The 18,994-nt window shown below is 46.3% G+C and overlaps 1 protein-coding gene across 3 annotated transcripts in view; it reads right to left on the bottom strand.

The window, feature by feature from the left end:
• Positions 1–18,994, bottom strand: part of UBE2D3 (ubiquitin conjugating enzyme E2 D3) — a 125,446-nt gene that overhangs the window by 56,218 nt on the left and 50,234 nt on the right. For all 3 annotated transcript variants that reach the window (XM_029597036.1, XM_029597044.1, XM_029597039.1), the window contains exon 5: positions 8,566–8,671. In XM_029597036.1, the coding sequence (XP_029452896.1) occupies positions 8,566–8,671 (106 nt within the window). The remainder of the gene's footprint in view (positions 1–8,565; positions 8,672–18,994) is intronic.

Genomic DNA, 18,994 nt, shown 5'->3' with positions numbered 1-18,994 from the left:
ACGTGAAGCTACCAGCACTTGAGACAGTTGAAAGATTGAGTGGTTGCAGGATCAAGCTTTCAACATCCAGGCTGATAGGGATTGAAGGCTGAGATGGTGCAACCTGCCCTGATCCTGAGTTATGAGAGTGGGAGCTGCACCCAGGCGAATTGGCTGTCTGATCGAGAGGTCGAGAAGTATGGAACCCACACTTGTCGAGGCCAATATGGGGCTATGAGTATCATTAACCCTTTGTCCTGTTGTAGTTTACTAGAGTTTTGGTAATTAGTGGTATCGGGGGATATGCGTATAGAAGGCCTGAATTCCAGGGGTGAGCAAAGGTTTCCCTGGTGCACTTGCTGGTCTGCTGGTATAGGGAGCAGAATTTATCCACTTTGTGATTCAGTTTGGATGCAAAGAGGTCTATGGTTGGTTGGGCCCAGCGATGTAATATTCTGGTCGTTACCAAAGGATCCAGGGACCACTTATGGGGATGGAACTGACGACTGAGGCGTTCTGCAACAATGTTGTGGATGCCTGCTAGATAAGTGGCTGGAGAAATATGGAACGTGTGAGGGCCCAGTCCCAAATCTGTGCGGCTTCTTGACAAAGGAGATACGAGCCCGTACCTCCCTGTTTGTTCAAGTACCACATGGCTACCGTTTTGTCTGTCTGTATAAGAACAGTCTTGTGTGAAAGGCAGTCCTTGAACACATGTAGAGCATTATGTATAGCTGGAAGCTCCAGGAAATTGATTTGAAATGTTGCTTCGAGTTTTGTCCAAGTACCTTGAGTTGGAGATTGCCTATGTGTGCTCCCCAACCTAAGGTGGATGCATCTATAGTTAAAGTTACTTGCGAAACTGGTTGTTGGAAGGGTAGGCCTGTGCGCCAGTAGTTCTTGTTCGCCCAGAGGAGAGATGAACATAGTTGGTGGGTTATTTGAATTGGAGATGACAGTGGTTGAATGGCTTGTATCCACTGTGATCTTAATGTCCATCAGGTTATTCTCATGGCTAATCTGGCCATAGGAGTGACATGAACTGTGGAGGTCATGTGGCCAAGCAGAGTTAGAAACTGATGTGCTGTCGCCTGTCTTTGTGCGCAGAGATTTCACTAATGAGGAGGGAGTGTCTCTGCACAGTCCTCTGGGAGGAAGGCTCTTGATATTATGGTGTTCAACTCTGCTCCAATGAATTGCAGTAGGCAAGATGGTATGAGGTGGGATTTCTGGTAGTTGATTAGGAATCCTGAGTGGAGCAGATTGTGAGCATAGGAGAGGCGAGAGCTGCTTGCTTCGACTGGCTTCTGATGAGCCAGTCGTCCAGGGAAGGAAAAATGTGTACACTTTCCTTGTGCAAATGAGCTGCTGCTACCATTAGGCACTTTGTGAATACTCAGGGTGTTGCGGCAAGTCCAAAATAGCAGAATCCGGTATTGGAAATGCTGATGACCCTCCAGGAAACGCAGAAACATGCGATGAGGTAATATTGGAATGTGAGCGTGTCTTGCAGATCCAGAGAACAGAGCCAGTCTCCTGCTTGAAGAAGGGGAAGCATGGTGCCTAAGGAGACCATTCTGAATTTTTCTTTCCGTAGAAATTTATTGAGACTGCGGAGGTCTAAGATGGGACGTATGCCTCCTGTTTTCTTTGGAATGAGGACATAATGGGAGTAGAATCCTCTGCCCTGCTGAGGTCGTGGAACTGGTTCCACGGCCCTGGCTCTCAGAAGAGTGGATAGTTGTGTTCAGGAGACTGATATGATCTTTGTGTATTCAAAGATACTTTGGTGGAGAGTCTTTTGGTACTGTGAGAAAATCCAGTTGGTAACCATGTGTTATAATGGATAGTACCCATTGATCTGTTGCGATGTTTGACCAATTGTGTTGAAAAAAAAAAAAGAGACCAGACCTCCCACTGGTAGATTTAGGATCGGGTTGGTGGAGTGGCTGCTGTCCTCTGGTGGGTTCTCAAAATCCTGATGCTGGGCCTGTCTGAGGCAGAGGTTGAGGCCTAGGTGCCCCTTGTTTGCCTAGGCTGACTTCAGAGTGCTGGTCTAGATGCCCTACCATGGGGTGCTGGTGGATAATACCTCTGTGGTCGGTAATAGGGTTTTCTGGTGTCCTTTCGTACTGTTCTACGTGCAGAAGATGGTGTTTGTTGGAAAAGCAGAGAGCTGGCGCAGAGTTTAAGGGTGTTCTTTTAACTGTGCCACTGCATCCTGAACCTTACCCCCAAAAAGGTTGTAACCAGCACAAGGCAAATCTGCTAGCTTTTCCTGAACCTCAGGCCTGAGGTCAGAGGCCTTCAGCCAGGCCCACCTACATGCACTGATTCCAGTTGCAGCCATCCTGGACAAGGTTTCAAAACCATCATAGGCTGCACGGACTTAAATGTTTGCCTGCTTCTAGGCCCTTGTGTATGTCATTTACTGAGTCTTGATATTGTTGAGGTAAAGTCTCAGATGGTTGTTGCATCTGCTTCCAGAGATTGCGCTGATACTGAGTCAAATATAATTGATATGATGCTATCCTGGAAACAAGCATTGAGCCTTGAAAGACCTTTCTGCCCAGAGTGACTAAGAACTTTTGTTCTTTGCCAGGTGTCGATGAGTGGGGATGTATCCTCTGATTTCTTCTGGGCGGATTCTACCACCACAGATTGGTGTGGGAGTTGGGCCTTTTGGTAACCTGGAATATGCTGAACTAGGTAGGTGGCATCCATCCTCTTGTTCACTCGTCCATCCTCTTGATGCACTTATGTTCACACTTGTTCACATAAATGCTCCCACAGTCTGTGTTGTAAGTCAACCAGGACTTCATGGACAGATTGCTAAAACCTCCTTAGGAGGATCCACAAACTGCAGAACTTCCAGGGTCTTCTGCCTGGTGTCCTCTTCTGCTACTAGTTGAAAAGGAATGTTATCAGCCATCTCCTTTACAAAGTTTGAAAAGGAGAGGTCCTCTGGAGGTGACTTCCTTTCTTTAGGTGGGGATGGCTCAGACAGTATATCTTCTGATGAGGAATCTGTGTCTTCCTCCTCCCAGGTATCCGATGAAGGGCATCATGGGGAAGTAGAGTGAGGTATGAACAAATGCATCAATGGTTTTTGCGGTGGCATCGATGGAGACACCAGAATTATCAGCCGAGAAATCCCAGACGGCCCTGGACCGGGTTCAGGCGTCGTCTTCACTCACGGGGATTGGTATTTTCGGTGTCGTTGGTTGTACTGGGAGAGCACCGACGAGGGCATCGAGCTTTGAAAGGATTGGCGCAGATTGAAAGGTCCAGCTTTGGCATCAGCCTCTGTGCTGGCATCGGCACAGGTATCCCCCTTCTCCCTGCCCCCTCCTTCCCGAACTGTACATGATGCTGTTAGCACCATCTGCTACACCACCTCTGTTTACATATATATTTTTCCTTGTATATAACCCTTGGCATATTAGCCTTGTTTCAACTTTGTATGTAACCCTGTTTGTTATACAATCACGGTATAAATTCCTATGTATGATGAAACCTATGTATTATAAATTATATAAATTCTTCTGTATTTTGAAACAGATGTACTAAGAAACCACCTGACCCTTTCACCCTCTACCCCCTTCCTGGTACCCCTCTTCTCTACCTCTCTCTTGTTCCTTCCACCCCCTAGTTTTATTGTTAACTGTACTTTCTGCTTCTGCGTTAAGTAACCCGAATTCTATGTAAACTGATGTGATGTTACATGAATGTCGGTATAGGAAAGCTCTAAATAAATGGCATCGATGGTTGAAGATCTTGGAGAGCGTCTGCCTGGCGGATAAAACCATCCAGTTCCTCCCGTATAGCTGGTGAGTTCAGAGCAGCTATAGGGGGTGGCAGAGAAGGCGGAACCGGCACTTCCACAGGTTTCTGGTGGCTCGGTACCTGGCACTGTTACCAGCGGGAAACGCCTTGGAGTGAGGCATCGAGGGCTCTTCCACTCGAGACCTTTTCAGCGATGGTTTCCTTGGTATCGACGGGGTTCCCGGAGCCAATGCAACATTGGGTGTCAAATTCCAATGATGGCGATGCTTTTCTCAAGCACCGATCTAGATTTTACAGATGACTGGGATGGAGTTGGTGATAATCGGTCACCAGAGCAGACAGGACGGCGCTTTTGAATTACTAATTTTTTAGCCGCTCCAGCCGGAGACGACTGAGTTGATGTTGGCGTCTATGATATTAATTGAATATGGAAGAGATGTTCCATCTTCTCCTGATGGGCTAGCCTACCTTTGGCAGTCATTTCAGCACATTGTGGACAGGAGATCACACGACTCACCCAAGCACAGCACACACTCGACATGCGGGTTGGTGATCGACAGTGCGAGGGCAGTTTGGGCACTTTTTTAAAACCCGTTGCCATTATGAAGGCCGGACAGCCGTCAACGGCCTTCTGACAAAAATTGTTTAACCGGAATCGACCGGGAAAAAAAACAAGTACTCACCAGCCAGTGACGACAGGGAGACACCTATGAAGGGAATGCAGTGAGAAATGTTAAACTTTTCTTATAAACTGAGCGCCCTTGGTATGGACCCTAAAGTGACAGAAAGTGGTTGAAATGGGAGACAGATAGTAACAGTAAATTGAGCTCTCAAAGTGGGGGTGTTACTAGCAGTGGATTGCAGGTCAGTCCTTGAACAGATTTTCAACATTTTCATGAGTGATACTATGGAAAGGCTTATCTTTTTGCCAATGATAAAGTCTACAAGGTAGATAGCCAGGAAGGTGTGGGAAACATGAGGGACTTAGTAGCCAGACCCTAGACTATTCCTCGAGCTTTGCTAAGATTTAATGCTTAAAAATGCAGAATTATGCATTTAGGATGCAAAAAATGCAAGGAAGCAGTACGGGGTGGAAACTCTTCCAAGCATGAAAGTAGTACGGGATCTGGAGGTGATTGCACCTATGCATGGCTGCATACAATAAGGAATGTTCATCAGAAAAAAAAAAGGTGATATTGCCCGATACAAGTCCCCATTAAGACCTCATTTGGAATACTGTGTACAATTCTGGAAGCCATACCTTCAAAAGGATATAAACCTGTTTGAGTCTGTCCAAAGAGTGGCTACTAAAATAAGTGGTCGTCATACTAAAGCATATGGGACACACTTAAAGATCCATGCATGTAAACCCTAGAAGCAGAGCCTCTTTTCTGTTGAACGAGGCCTAGAATGAGGAGTTGTGAAAGGATAGACTCATGAATAGTATTTCTTTGCACAGTATTCTTATGCATGGAACAGGATCCTTATGAAGATGAAGAGAACAGTAGTATCTGATTTCAAGAAAGCATGGGATAAAGGGAATCTCAGAGTGGTAGGGATTATAAAGATAAATTAGTTGATGTGGATGGGCTAGATAGGCCATATGGTCTTTTCCTGCTGTTATGTTTTTATCATTCTATAAAACTCTTCAAGCTCTGTCAAGGACTTGAGGAGCCCTGAGGAACAATCTTCAAATCATGCCACAGATTCTATTAGATTGAGGTCAAGGCTGACTGGGATTCTCCAGGACAATTAATCCTTCCTGCCCCCCATTTATTAAAATTCTCAAAGACATCAAGTAAACAAATACAGAAAAATCAAAATTACAAGAAAGAATTTATAAATCAGACCTCCACATGGGGAGAAACTGGAGGTGCATACAGTAGCCTAGGTAATTATCCCAATACTAGAAGACTATGAAAAAAAAACCCAGTAGAAACTACTCTATTTTGAAGAAAAGCTTTTAGTTGAACAGGGTTAAAAAAAATCCCCTCAAATCTCACTAAACAGAAGGAAAATCTCAATACAAAAGTAGCACCTACAGCAACTTCAAAAGTTTCGTGTAGACCTAGCCACAACAAGAATTATAATCTTCTGACCCATAAAACAAACTCAGCAAGTAGCTCTTGAGGCAACTATAACCTCTGAGTCTGAAAAAAATCCTGTTAAATCCAAACTCCCATCTACTACTACCCTTGAAGAAACATTCAGTTTCTTCCCACCCATTAATGGGAAGATAGTATACTTTAGACATGGGAGGAAAGGATTCATTTGGAATTCCATATAAAAATTTCTTAAGCAAATCCAAAGGTGGAAATGGAAGATTTAAGAAACATTTTAAAACCTAAGTTTGATCATTCTAGAAAAATTTTCAAAAATTCTTTAATCAATGAAGCACTTGTCCTCAATGTTGAGATTTCCTAGCTTGCTCTTCATTTTGCAATTTTCCCCGTTCTTGTAGCAAGCATGAATGAGAAACTTATGTAGACACTTCTCCCAGTCTTTAAAGTATTATCAATTTTAACCCTCTAACTAAATTCCATAAAGTCTCTAGTGTAATAAACAGATGGCTTAGGAGTAGAATCAAATGACTCTTGGGTTCTTAAGTCAGAAAGTGAATTCAACCCATTGGGGTTCCTCCAGTTGAAGTGGCAGCATTGCAACTTTAGACTTGCTGACCCTCTTCGAGGGAATCCACAGACAACTCCTTACATAATGTTGGTGGTATACAGGACAGAGTCAGAAGTCTTCATGAGCAGCAGAAGCAGCAAACTACAACATCCTGCATTTAAATATGGCTGTATAAAACCCTCTATAGCTGGCTGAAAAGTAGAGCACACCTTCTTCTTCCTTTCCATAAAGCCAATATAAAGAGAAAAGAAAAAAGGCACACACCGAGAGGGGGGCCCCTTTGAAGGGAGTCCCCTTTTATGCAGGTCCCTCCTTCAAGCTAGTGATATCAGATGCTAAGGAGGATCCCAGGGCTGGCAAAGTAGGTGGAACAAGGGCTCCCAAGGGAAACGGGCAGGTATCTCTAGCTTCTCACAGCACTCCCAATCACTAGTACAGAGCACTTCTTTATGCAGGATCCTCCACTGTGTTGGCGATATCAGTATTGAGAACACAGAGGCTGGCAAAGCAAGGGGGACAAAGGCTCCCAAGGGAAACTAACCTCTTGCTTTCCCCCGCCCCAGACATTTCCTTTTTGTTTCTTAGCCACTTCAATGTATCTCTGGCTGTGCACTTTGTGTCATGCTGAAAAGTGAACTTCTGTTCCAGTTCTAGCTTTCTTGCAGAGGGCAAGTTTTCCCTCAGACTTTCCGGTACTTTTCTACATTCTATCCTGAGATGTGCCCAGTCCCTGCCAATAAGTTTCTCTATAGCATGATGCCATCATGCTTCACATTAGCTATGAAGAGGTGATGTGCTGTGTTGGGTTGGGTTTGTGTCAAATGCAATACTTTGTGTTTAGACCACAAAGTGTATTCTAGTTTCAAACCACAAAATTGCACCATATGGCTACAGTTTTCCTTGAGTAATCCTCTGCAATTTCAAATGGGATTCAAGAATGCTTTGAGTAGTAACTTTCTTCTTGCCACTCTACCATGCAGGCCAGCTATGGAATGCTCGAGATATTGTAATATGAACACTAACCAGTCTTTTCCATGGAAACCTGTAGTTCTTTGAAAGTTCTTGTTTCCCTGATCAGGCTCTTCCTTACTCAGTCATCCAGTTTGGATGGACAGTTTGATCTAGGCAGGGTCTTGGTGATGCCATATACTATCCACTTAATAAACTTAACCTTGCTCCAAGGGATATTCAAGGATTTTGCAATTTTTATACCCATCCCCAAATATGTGCCTTTCCACAACTGTCCCAGAGTTCTGACAGCTCCTTAGTGCTCATGGTTAGGTCTTTGCAAAGCATCAGCTAGCAGAGAAAACCAAACAAAACAGTTTATCATGTGACAATACAATTTAAATTTGGTGGAACCAAATTCACTTGGTGTGTGCTTTTGAAGGTAACTAGTTACACCAGTGTTTTACATATGTAGGTAGTACAATGGGGTGGCCACATATCCAACCAAGCAATTCCATGTTTTTTTTCTACTTCATTTTCTAAGAAATTACAGACTTATTTGGCAGTTGTGGAGTATGATGTGCAAACACAAGGAACAAAACACTGGTTTTATGCACTTTACTTCCAGGCTATAAGGCAACAAAAAAGAACATTCTGTAAGGGTATACGACCTTCTATAGCCACTATATTTCACTGCTTCAATGTCTATCCCAGTTTATTATTTAACAAGCAAAGGTACAAGATGGATAAGAGTTTTTGTGGGTAGTGAAAACAAATCCTTACTTTATAAGGGGACAAGAAGTGATTAAAAAGGAGCACCATACTTTGTTTTCTTCAGAAAGCTAAAGGAGACACGGATTCAAACAAGTATCTACACAAGATATGCAGTTAGCCAATCTCAATACTACCTGTAATCTCAGCTCTAGAATACACTGAAGCCTGCAAAAACACAGCTCTCAAAAAAGAAAATATTTGCTGCACTATCTATTGTGGATGTACACTTGGGCAGGGGGCTAATCATTTGGCAAATTCATTAATATCTACCAGCTTTCCAATATTTTGGTATTTTTGGCCATAAGGTAGTCACAGTTTGCTTCTCAAATCTACTGTAAAATACATACCAAAGGTAACAAAATTACAGAAGGAAAAATCAAGTACTGCAGCTTAAAATACCTGAATATGCAAGTTTTTAAAATCAGAAATAAATTTAGCTTTCTTTACCTTTAGAAATAGTTAAAGCAGGGGACCACTGTGATCTTAGAATATCAAGACAAATGCTGCCATTACTGTTTATATTTGGATGGTAAATTCTTGTTGTAAACGCAACCTGCAGTTAAAGAACACATTAAGAAGTCTAGTTAGTATTGGTTTATCCTACCATAAAGGATTTGTACAATTGGAATTTAACACTAAATAATTAATATTTACCAGTGCAGAACTTTAGACTGTGTTAAAGACCAAATAAACTATCACTGAACAGTATTTTCACATCTCAAAAGCAACAAGGTGTGCAGCTCCTGATTCAAGAACAAGGGCAAAATACTTGATATATATATACACACACACACACATGCTCAGGTATTTCAATGTAGTCATGTGACCCATTTGAATCATTTGAGGCTGCTTGTGATAACCATTTCTAACAGAAAACAACTTTACTAGAAGCAATACATTCTACATGCCAAACTGATCTTCATGTAAGTATTATACAGTGTCAAAACACTTCAACCTATTGCTTCTCCAGTTCTGCTGGGAGAGCTTTCTTGAAGTGTAGAAACTCCCCTAGGATTTCCTCAAAGCACATGAGGCTGACAGTGAATTAATAAATTGGACCAAGTAAAATTTCAGTCACCAAGGAAGCATTTCACTGTAAGTGAACCATAGGAACGGCCCTTAATTGAAGAGCATACTACAGGAACAGAGAGTTTGAATGTGACACCTTGCCCTGGATTCACTAGAAAGAAGTTTTTGCCAAGGTGTAGAATCTATCAGAAGGTGGTCATGTTCAATAAAGTAAATTTTCCTGAGTTGAGGCTGCACCATAAGAGGAAGATTTACTGTGACATATTTAAGCAGTTCTTCCATATGCAAGGCCCTGGAGTGTTGTGAGCAGTGGGACACTTGTCCACAAGCTTCACAATTTTTCTGGTCATGACCTGGGTCCCAAGCAGCAATAGCAGAGGTTGTGGCCAGAGGGAAACAGTTTTACCACACAGGCAGTTCTTTAAACAAAAAAAAAAAGACTCACTGTACTAGTCTCTTCTGGTCCAAAAATGTCAGTTTATTTTGTTTGGTTTTTTTGGGTTTTTTTTGTTGTTTTTTTTTTTTTTAAAGCAGCACAATTTTTGTGGGGCTGCAGAAGCAGTGAGTCAAGGTAGAAAAAAATTGACCAAAAAAGCAAGTTTGCTTACCGTGAACGGTGTTTTCCGTACATAGATGAATTAGCCATGCTGGCTGGGTATGTCCTCCGTACCACTAGGTGGCAGAGCTCTCCAAGATCACCCAAAGTTTTTAGATGAGGTGCTCCCTCCTGCCTGTCCCTGTGCCTGCTCGAGGCTCCTCAGTCAGTGTCAAAGCAAGACTATATCAATGCTGGAACTGTCCGGGGAGGCGGGAGGGTCATAATTCATCTGCTATCTACGGAAAACACTGTTTCCCATAAGCAGCTGAATTAGCCGTGCTGTCTGGGAGTCCCCGGCTGAAGTACTGAGCGTAGTAGGCATGTGGTCATTTGTATGTCAGTGATCGCTCAATACAGAATAGGAGGCGGACGGTTCTGAAGTGAGTGAACTAATTAAGTGTTCTTTTGGAGAATATCTGCCCCATTTTTGCGACATCCCCCGACTTTGTCCAAGCAGTAATTGGATGTGAAGGTAAGACCGTGTGGCTGCTTTGTAGATATCTAAGAGACATCATGAAAATGAGCAATGGAAGTAGCCATGGCACGAATTTGGTGTGCTTTGGGTGTGGTAGTTAAGGATTCCGAACACTTTTGGTAACAGAAACGTATGCAGTTGGTAAGCCAGGAAGATAAATGTTCTCTTTGAAAGTGGAAGACCTGGCGCATTTGGATTAAAATGAGAGGAAGAGTTGCGAAGGTCTAGTAAGAGATTGAGTGCATTTATAATATGCAAGAGCACGTTTACATTCTAAGGAATGAAGACGCCGCTCGCTGTCGTTTGCGTACGGTTTAGAATGAAAGATCGGTTTAAATTAAAGGTGGAAACTACCTTAGGTAGAAGGTTAGGGTGCGTACGTAGTGTAACTGTCATGGTAGAATTCCAAGTAAGGCGAATAGTGAACCAGTGCCTGAAGTTCGCTGATTCTTCATGCTGAAGTGAGGGCAATTAAAAACAGCACTTTCCAGGATAGGTATCTAGGATGGCAGTTCTGCATTGGTTCAAAGGAAGGTAGCATAAGTTGTTCCAAAACTGGGTTAACATCCCAGGGTACTGGGGGTTTCTTGATTGGAGGTTATAAATGTAGAACACCCTTCATAAATTGGGAAACCAGAGCATGACATGCTATAGATTCTCCATTGAGTGGAGTGTGATACGCTGATATCGCATTGAGATGAACACGTAAGGAAGCGGTGGCTAAACCTTGTGCATAAAGGATGTGGAAGTAAGTCTGAAGTCTTTTAGGTGGACATGTGAGTGGATCTATGTCCGTAGAACACCACCATGAGGCATAATGTTTCCACTTTGATAGTTCAGTCGAGTGGATAGCTTCCTTGGTGCCACCAAAATATCTTCCAGTTGTGGAGATACGTTTAGGTTTTGGAATGTGAGCCGTTCAATCTAGATGCAGTGAGATTCAAGGATGCGTGGAGTGGATGTAGAAGTGAACCTTTCTGTTGGGTGAGAAGAGTGCGGGCGTTCCCCAGAAGAATTGGTTTGCAGATTGATAGTTGAAGTAGGTAAGAGTACCATGGTTGATGCAGCCATGCTGGAGCAATTACAATTAGGTTTGCTTTGTCCTCTATGCATCTCTGTATTGTGTGAGAGATCAGGGGAATTGGTGGAAATGGGTAGAGCAGATTGAGACCAATCCAGTAGGCATGCATCCTGTATCAACCGGTGAGCACTGGGATAGACTGAGCAAAAGAGGGGACCCTTTCGGTTGCATTCCGTTGCAAAGAGATCTGTGGGGGAGACCCCAAATTGAAAAAATCCGGTCGGCCATACGTTGGTCCAGTTTCCAGTTGTGCGGGTGAAATATTCTGCTCAACTTGTCTGCTTTGGAATTGTTGATTCCCGGAATGTATGTGGCTTGTAGGGAAATTCCCTTGCTGTGAGACCAGTTCAAAATCTCTACCGCTTCTTTGCAGAGGTTCTATGGACCTCCTTGCTTGTTTACGTAAAGCATCGCCACTTGGGTGTCAGTATGGATAATGACGATATGTTGTCAGAGCTTTTGACAGACAACATATCGTCATGAAAGCTCGAAGAGTATTTGATGGCTCGTAGTTCCAGGAGATTGTGATAATTGCGTTCCTGGAACAACCACAACCCTTGAGGTTCTGACCATGGCAGTAGGAATGCATCCTGCGCCGTTCGATGTTCACTGGGCCAAACCGAGCAAAACAGACTCGCGTTGAGCTCTGTCACAGAGGTCCATCACTGGCTTTCCCCACTCCTCGAAAAGAGTGTCCCGCCACTTGTTGATTTGAGTGTCCACTCGTGAGGGTAGAATATGCGGCTTAAAAACGGTCGGCCTGAGTGTTGATGGCCCCCAGCAGATACATCGCTTGAAGGTGTATTGGGTGATGAGATGCGTGATCCAGAATCTGAAGGGTTTCCTGGCAGAGGGACCATGACCCGGACCCTCCTTGTTTGTTGATGTAGAACATTGTTACCTGATTGTCTGTGTAGACCATGACTCAAGTGCGGAAGGAATGTTTGAATAGTGTTCTTTATCGCTCTGAGCTCTAGTAGATTGATCTGTAGACGTTGTTCCCGTGCGGACCACAGACCTTGGGCCTGTAGCTGGTTCAAATGAGCCCCCCAACCCTTGTGAGAGGAATCGGTAGTAAGAACTACGTTGTGAGGGGGGTATACTTAACAGTGCTCCTGTTTTGAGAGTCGGTTCCTTGAGCCTGCAGCATGGCGGGAGTCAAACTCACCCACGACGTTAATGGCTGTGAATGTTGCCTCCATTGTCGTTGGAGCCCCCATTGTAGATGACATATGGGCAGTCTCGTGTTGGAAACAGTATGAATGGCCGCTGCCATGTGCCCCAGTACAGTGAGGCCCTGACACATTGAAGGCTTGAGTAACTGGATGGCACGAAAGATGTTACATCTCCAGTTTCCGATCCTCTGATAGGAAAGCTTTGGTTTTGATAATGTTCAGACATGTGTTGGAATGAAAATGGACTTTTGATAATTGACTACAATTCCCAAACTGTTCAAACATTGCAAAGTCTGAAGGTAATCATTGAGAAGCTGTGGTTCCAATGCTACTATGAGCCAGTTGTCCAGGTAGGGAAATATTTTGATACCCCGCTGACAGATGTGCCACCACCACTGCTATACATTTGGTGAAAACCCTGGCGGCTGCTGAGAGGCCGAATGGCAGTACTATGTATTGATAATGCTGGTACTGAAATTGGAAGGAGAGGTACTGCCACGAAGAGTGGTGGATAGGGACATGGGTATAAGCATCCTTTAGATCTATTGAGCACACCCAGTCCTTGGGTTGAAGTGGTAAGATTGTTTTTAGCAATACCATTTTGAACTTCTCCTAGACTAGGTGTTTATTCAACTCGCATAGGTCCAAAACAGGCTGATGCCCATCAGTCTTGGGAATTAGGAAATACGGTGAATAGAATCCCTTGTTGCAAGCATGAGGTGGAACAATTCGGATTGCTCGCTGCTGGATTAGGGCTATTTCCTGTGCCAATTGAGTAGGTTTGTTGTTGAAACGGAGTTGATATCCTTGTCTTACTATTTCTAGAACCCATAGATCTGTGGTTATAGTTTCCCAGCATGGTAGGCACAATGTAATCCTGCCTGGTGGGTTCAGTAGCAGCGATGATGGCATCTCCTTTAAAAAGATGGGGCAGTCTTGGATGTCGTCTGAGGTTGTTGCGCCGGGGTTCTCTGCGGTCTCAGTCTACCCCTTCTATTTTGAAGAGGTTGTGGCGGCGCCCGCTGTAGCGGGTTGTAAGGAGCAGGTCTATACTGCTATTTCCTAAAAGGACAACGGTGATTTGGCTGTCTGCGGATGGATGCATAGTACCTCTGCTGTGTGGCAAAGGACGATGGCTGGGTCAATGACTGGACAGCAACTGCTTGGTCTTAAGTTTGCCACAGTCTCTTGGAACCTGTTACTGAAAAGATTCTCACCTTTGCATGGTAAATTTGCCAGCCTCTCAAATATTTCCTATTGGCACTGGAGCGAAGCCAGGCCATTCTCCGGGCTGCTATGGCAGAAGCTGACGTACGAGACGAAGAGTCAAACGCTTTATACACAGTCCGGAGAAGGTGTCGAATGCCTTCTATGTCCTAATAGGTTGTGTGATTGAAGATGACTATTCCGGAGTAGGAAGCGCCGACTTTCGTGTTTGCAGATACTCGTATAAATATTGAACCAGGTAGAGCTGGTGTTGACTTATGCGGGAGGATAGCATTGACGACTGATACGCACTTTTTCCAAAGTCATCCAGGAATCATTGTTCCTTTCCTGGAGGCGCAGATACGTGTAGCTTAGATCTTTTGGCCCGCTGCATCGCTGATTCTACGACCAGAGAAGAGTGCGGTAGTTGCAGTGTAGAATAAAATTGTGATTTTTGCATTCTGAATTTGAGATCAGTCTTTCTGGAGACTGGTGGGATAGTATAGGGGGTTTCCCATGATTTTTACAGGACTGAATCCAACACCTTGTGTGAAGGTAGGGAGGTGGGTTCAACTGGCACATCAAATATTTTGAAGAGGCCAAGCGTTTCCGCCTGAGGATCCAGTATCTTTTGGACATCCAGTTTAAGGATTGCTCCCATCTTATCCAGGAACTTGGGATAAGATAGATCTTCCAGGGGTGAGTCCTCCGGCGGGTCCGATGGGAATCCCGCTGATGACAAGGGTGATGACGGAAGAGAGAGTCCGAATCTTCCATTACCAGTGATTGGCCCCTTATTGGCTGCGTGGTTGTGTGATGGGAAGGAACTGGTGGTGAAGGGTTTCTTGGTTGTTCCGGCGATGATTGTGGTTGAGGGGGGAGATGGAGGTAGTATGAACGTGGATTGCAGTGTTTCAAAGAAGTCCGATAGGGCTAACGAGAGCTGAGAGAAAGCCTCTTGTGTTTGTGGAGGCATCCTTGGCTTCACTGGGTTCCCCGTTTGTGGTGGTGAATTTTTCCCCAAGCACAAAGTGCTATCCAGCACCATAGTCTGATTTAGTTGAGTTTGCCAATGTTCTGATACCGCCTGTCATGGGGAGGATGAGGAAGAGGATGTAACCCTGATGTATTCTTCCTCTGATTGTGCTGTAGACATATGGTAGCTCCCACTTCTAGGGGATATGGAGTGGTCATAAGTGTGGGCTAAGCAGACGTATGTCCTGATGTCGAGAGTTGGAAGTTGATTCCTTCCCTGGAGATGGGAAAGATTGTGGGTTGCTTCCCCTCGACCTTGTCCTGCGCTTTTCCTTTCGATACGCATGCTCCAAGCAGGTTTCACCTCTAGAAAGATGAGTCAAGACATGCACCGGTTTTGGCATTGTGTGCCGTGTTGGTTTGGATGTTTTATGTGAATCAGACGCTCCCTGCGCCGCATTATGCATTGATGTTGAAGTATTTGAAGCAAGCGACGCCGAATGCATCGATTGTCCTATGTGCGCCGATCCCGGCATCAATGAAGTTTTGTGCCCCGGCGCTATTAGTGACTTGTGCATCGATGGTGTTGACGCCCCTGCGGAACTACTCGACACAGGTCTGTGCGAGTCACCTGCACTATGCGTCGTGGAGTCTTTCAGTCGACGCTTTAATTTTTGACCGGTCGAGTTGTGCGATTTATGGGACTGACTCAGGGCCTGATCCTCTCAGATGGATCCCCCAGTCCACCAGGTGGAGGGTTCTACTGATGCCGCCCCTCTTACCTTCGGGGTCCTTTGTTTAATAGGCCCTGGGGACGAGTGAGCATCTGATGGTGGAGCATACAATCCTGTCTGTGCCTCCCAAAGGGCTTGAATTTTTTGGGCCCGCTGATGTCTGGCTCGCGGCGACATCACATGTGGCCTGCTGGTGATCCTGTCCGAGGCAGCGATTTTGCCGCAATCGCACAATTTGAACCCTGAAGGCCTCAGATCAGTTTTCTTGGACATTTGATAGGAAAATTAGTTCTTACCTGTTAATTTTCGTTCCTGTAGTACCACGGATCAGTCCAGACAGTGGGTTGAGCCTCCTTTCCAGCAGGTGGAGACAGACTAAAACTTGCAGGATGCCCTATATCAGGACAGAGCCTATCCTCTAACCCTTCAGTATAACGTATGTCAAAGCATAAAACAATAAACCCAAGAATAGGATCAAGCAAGTAACCAAAAAGCTCAACGGAGCAACCATAGATTAATGTAGAAGCATGGTATACCTATACGCTCTTGCATAAACTTGGTATAAAATAACCAAGGCTTCCGGTGTAAATGCTCAGTAATCTTGCACCAAGGAAAATATGAAAAACCGCAGACCTGCCAAAAAAAAAAAAAAAAAAAGCTTCGAGAGGACAGAAGAGACAGGGAAGGGGCGTCTGGACTGATCCGTGGTACTACAGGAACGAAAACTAACAGGTAAGAACTAATTTTCCTTTCCTGTACATACCAGGATCAGTCCAGACAGTGGGATGTACCAAAGCTTCCCTAAACTGGGTGGGACCAAGACAGTCCCGCTCGAAGCACTTGCCGCCCAAAGGAACCGAACACCGGAGCGTGTACATCAGAGCAAAAGTGTGCAAAGACGTCCAAGTGGCGGCCCTGCAAATCTCCTGCGGGGAGACAGATGATTGACTCTCCACCCACGAAGTAGCCTGAGAACGCAGATAATGGGCCTTCAGACCCTCAGGAAGCAGACGACCTTGGCAAAGATACGCCTTCAACCACCGTGCAATCGTGGTCTTAGAAGCCTGCTTACCGCGGTTGGGACCACTCCAAAGGACGAAGAGATGGTCCGATACCCAGAAGTCATTGGTGACCTGGAGATAGCGAAGCAAGACTCGTTTCACATCTAGCCGACGAAGGTCGCCACCCGCAATACCCGCAATCTCCTCCGGAGAGAACGCTGGGAGTTCGACCGACTGGTTGACATGAAAAGCAGAGACAACCTTAGGCAAGAAGGAAGGAACCGCCCTGAGAGAAACCCCGGAATACGAGAAACGCAAGAAGTGCTCCCGACAGGACAGCGCCTGAAGCTCGGAAATACGGCGAGCAGAGGAAAGAGACCAGAAAGACAGTCAGAGTAAGATCCTTGAGCTCAGCGTGGCGAAGAGGCTCGAAGGGAGCCGCACAGAGAGCACGAAGGACCAGGTTGAGACTCCACGACGGACACGTGGCCCGAGAGGGGGGGCAGAGGTGTCTAACGCCCGTCAGGAAACGAATCACGTCAGGGTGAGCTGCTAAGGCATGACCGTCCACCCGACCCAGGAGAGAGCCGAGCGCAGAGACTTGAACGCGTAGAGAACTGAAGGAGAGGCCCTTAGAGAGACCCTTCTGAAGAAAAGAAAGAATCAAAGGAATCGAGGCAGAGTGCACAGGGACACCCGCCTCCGTACACACGGACTCAAAAAAACTTTCCAGATGCGCACATAGGCCAGAGAAGTCGACTGCTTCTGGGCTCGCAGCAGGGTGGAGATGACTTCCTCCCTATAACCTTTGCGCCTCAGGCGACGCCGTTCAAAAGACAGAAGCGATCGGCCTGGTCGAAAAATACAGGCCCCTGCCGGAGGAGACTAGGGAGATGACCGAGGCGCAGGGGCCCATCCACCGCTAAATTGATGAGATCCGCAAACCACGAATCATCGGTGGAGCTAGATTCTCCTGAGAACTTTCCCCACCAGTGGCCACGGGGGAAACACGTACAGAAGGACGTCCGCTGGCCAAAGTAGAGCCAGAGCATCCACGCCCTCTGCGCTGTGCTCCCTCCAGCGGCTGAAGAACAGATTGGCCTTGGCATTGCGCAGAGTCGCCATGAGGTCGAGGTGAAGAGGACCCCACCTGTCCACTATCAGAGCCATGGCCGCGTCCCAGAGTTCCCACTCTCCCGGATTGAGCGACTGCCGGCTGAGGAAGTCTGCTTGAACATTGTCTTTTCCGGCGATGTGAGAAGCCGCAAGACACTGTAGGTGACGCTCCGCCCAAGCGAGGAGATGGCTGGCTTCTAAGGCTACCAGGGGACTGCGAGTGCCCCCTTGGCGATTGATGTAGGCGACTGTGGTGTTGTCGGACAGGACTCATACCGCCTTGCCGCGGATCAGGGGAAGGAACTCCTGAAGGGCCAGGCGGACCGCCAAAGTTTCCAGTCGATTGATGTGCCAGCGTGACTGAGTCTGGGACCATGTCCCCTGGGTGGACTGAGAAAGGCAGACCGCACCCCAGCCCAACAGGCTGGCGTCCGTGGTTACTATCGTCCACTGTGGAGCTTGAAGAGGCATCCCTTGCAGGAGATGAGGAAGACACAGCCACCACTAATTCGTCGGTAGTAGACTCCAAGAACGGAAGGACTACGTGGAACTGCTCCGACACTGGTTGCCAACGAGACAGCAAAGCTTTCGGTAACAGACGCATATGAGCAAAGGCCCAGGGGACCAGATCGATGGTAGAAGCCATGGAGCCCAGGACTTGGAGATAATCCCAGGCTGTCGGGGAATAGCGCAATCAGATTATGGACCTGATCGATCAGCTTGAGGGCTCGCGCCTGAGGTAAGAATACCTTGCCTACTCGGGTGTCGAAGTGTGCTCCCAGAAATTCCAACTCCTGGGAGGGCTGAAGCTTGCTCTTGGAAAAGTTCACTATCCACCCGAGAGAGGCAAGGAACTCCAAGACGCAATCCACTGCCCGCCGGCAAGAAGTCTCCGACTTGGCCCTGATGAGCCAATCGTCCAGATAGGGATGGACGAGAATCCCCTCCCGGCGCAAGGCCGCTGCCACTACTACCATGACCTTCGTGAAGGTGCAAGGAGCGGTCACGAGGCTGAAGGGGAGAGCTCGAAACTGGAAGTCCTGGTTGAGAATGTGAAATCGGAGATAATTCTGGTAGTCGCGGTGGATGGGAATATGAAAATATGCTTCGGCGAGATCGAGGGAAGCAAGGAACTCTCCAGGACGGACCACCGCAATGACCGCCCATAGGGTTTCCATGCGGAAGTGGGGGATCTTGAGGGCCTGATTGACCCTCTTGAGGTCCAGGATTGGGCGGAAGGACCCGTCCTTTTTTGGCACGGTGAAGTAAATAGAATACTGGCCGGCGCCAATTTCCCCTTTTGAGACTGGGACCACCGCCCCCAGATCCAGAAGCTTGGAGAGAGTCTGGACCACCGCGTTCCTCTTGGCCCAGCCGCAAGGGGAGAACAGAAAGATCTGTAAGTTCCCTGACGAGGTCGAAAGCCTACCCGTCTCTGATAATGTCGAGGACCCACTGATCCGACGTGATTTTGACCCATTCCTCG

The sequence above is a fragment of the Rhinatrema bivittatum genome, chromosome 1, assembly GCF_901001135.1.
Source record: "Rhinatrema bivittatum chromosome 1, aRhiBiv1.1, whole genome shotgun sequence".
In the NCBI taxonomy this organism is placed as follows: Eukaryota; Metazoa; Chordata; class Amphibia; order Gymnophiona; family Rhinatrematidae; genus Rhinatrema; species Rhinatrema bivittatum.
This window is presented reverse-complemented; position numbering and strand designations above follow the sequence as displayed.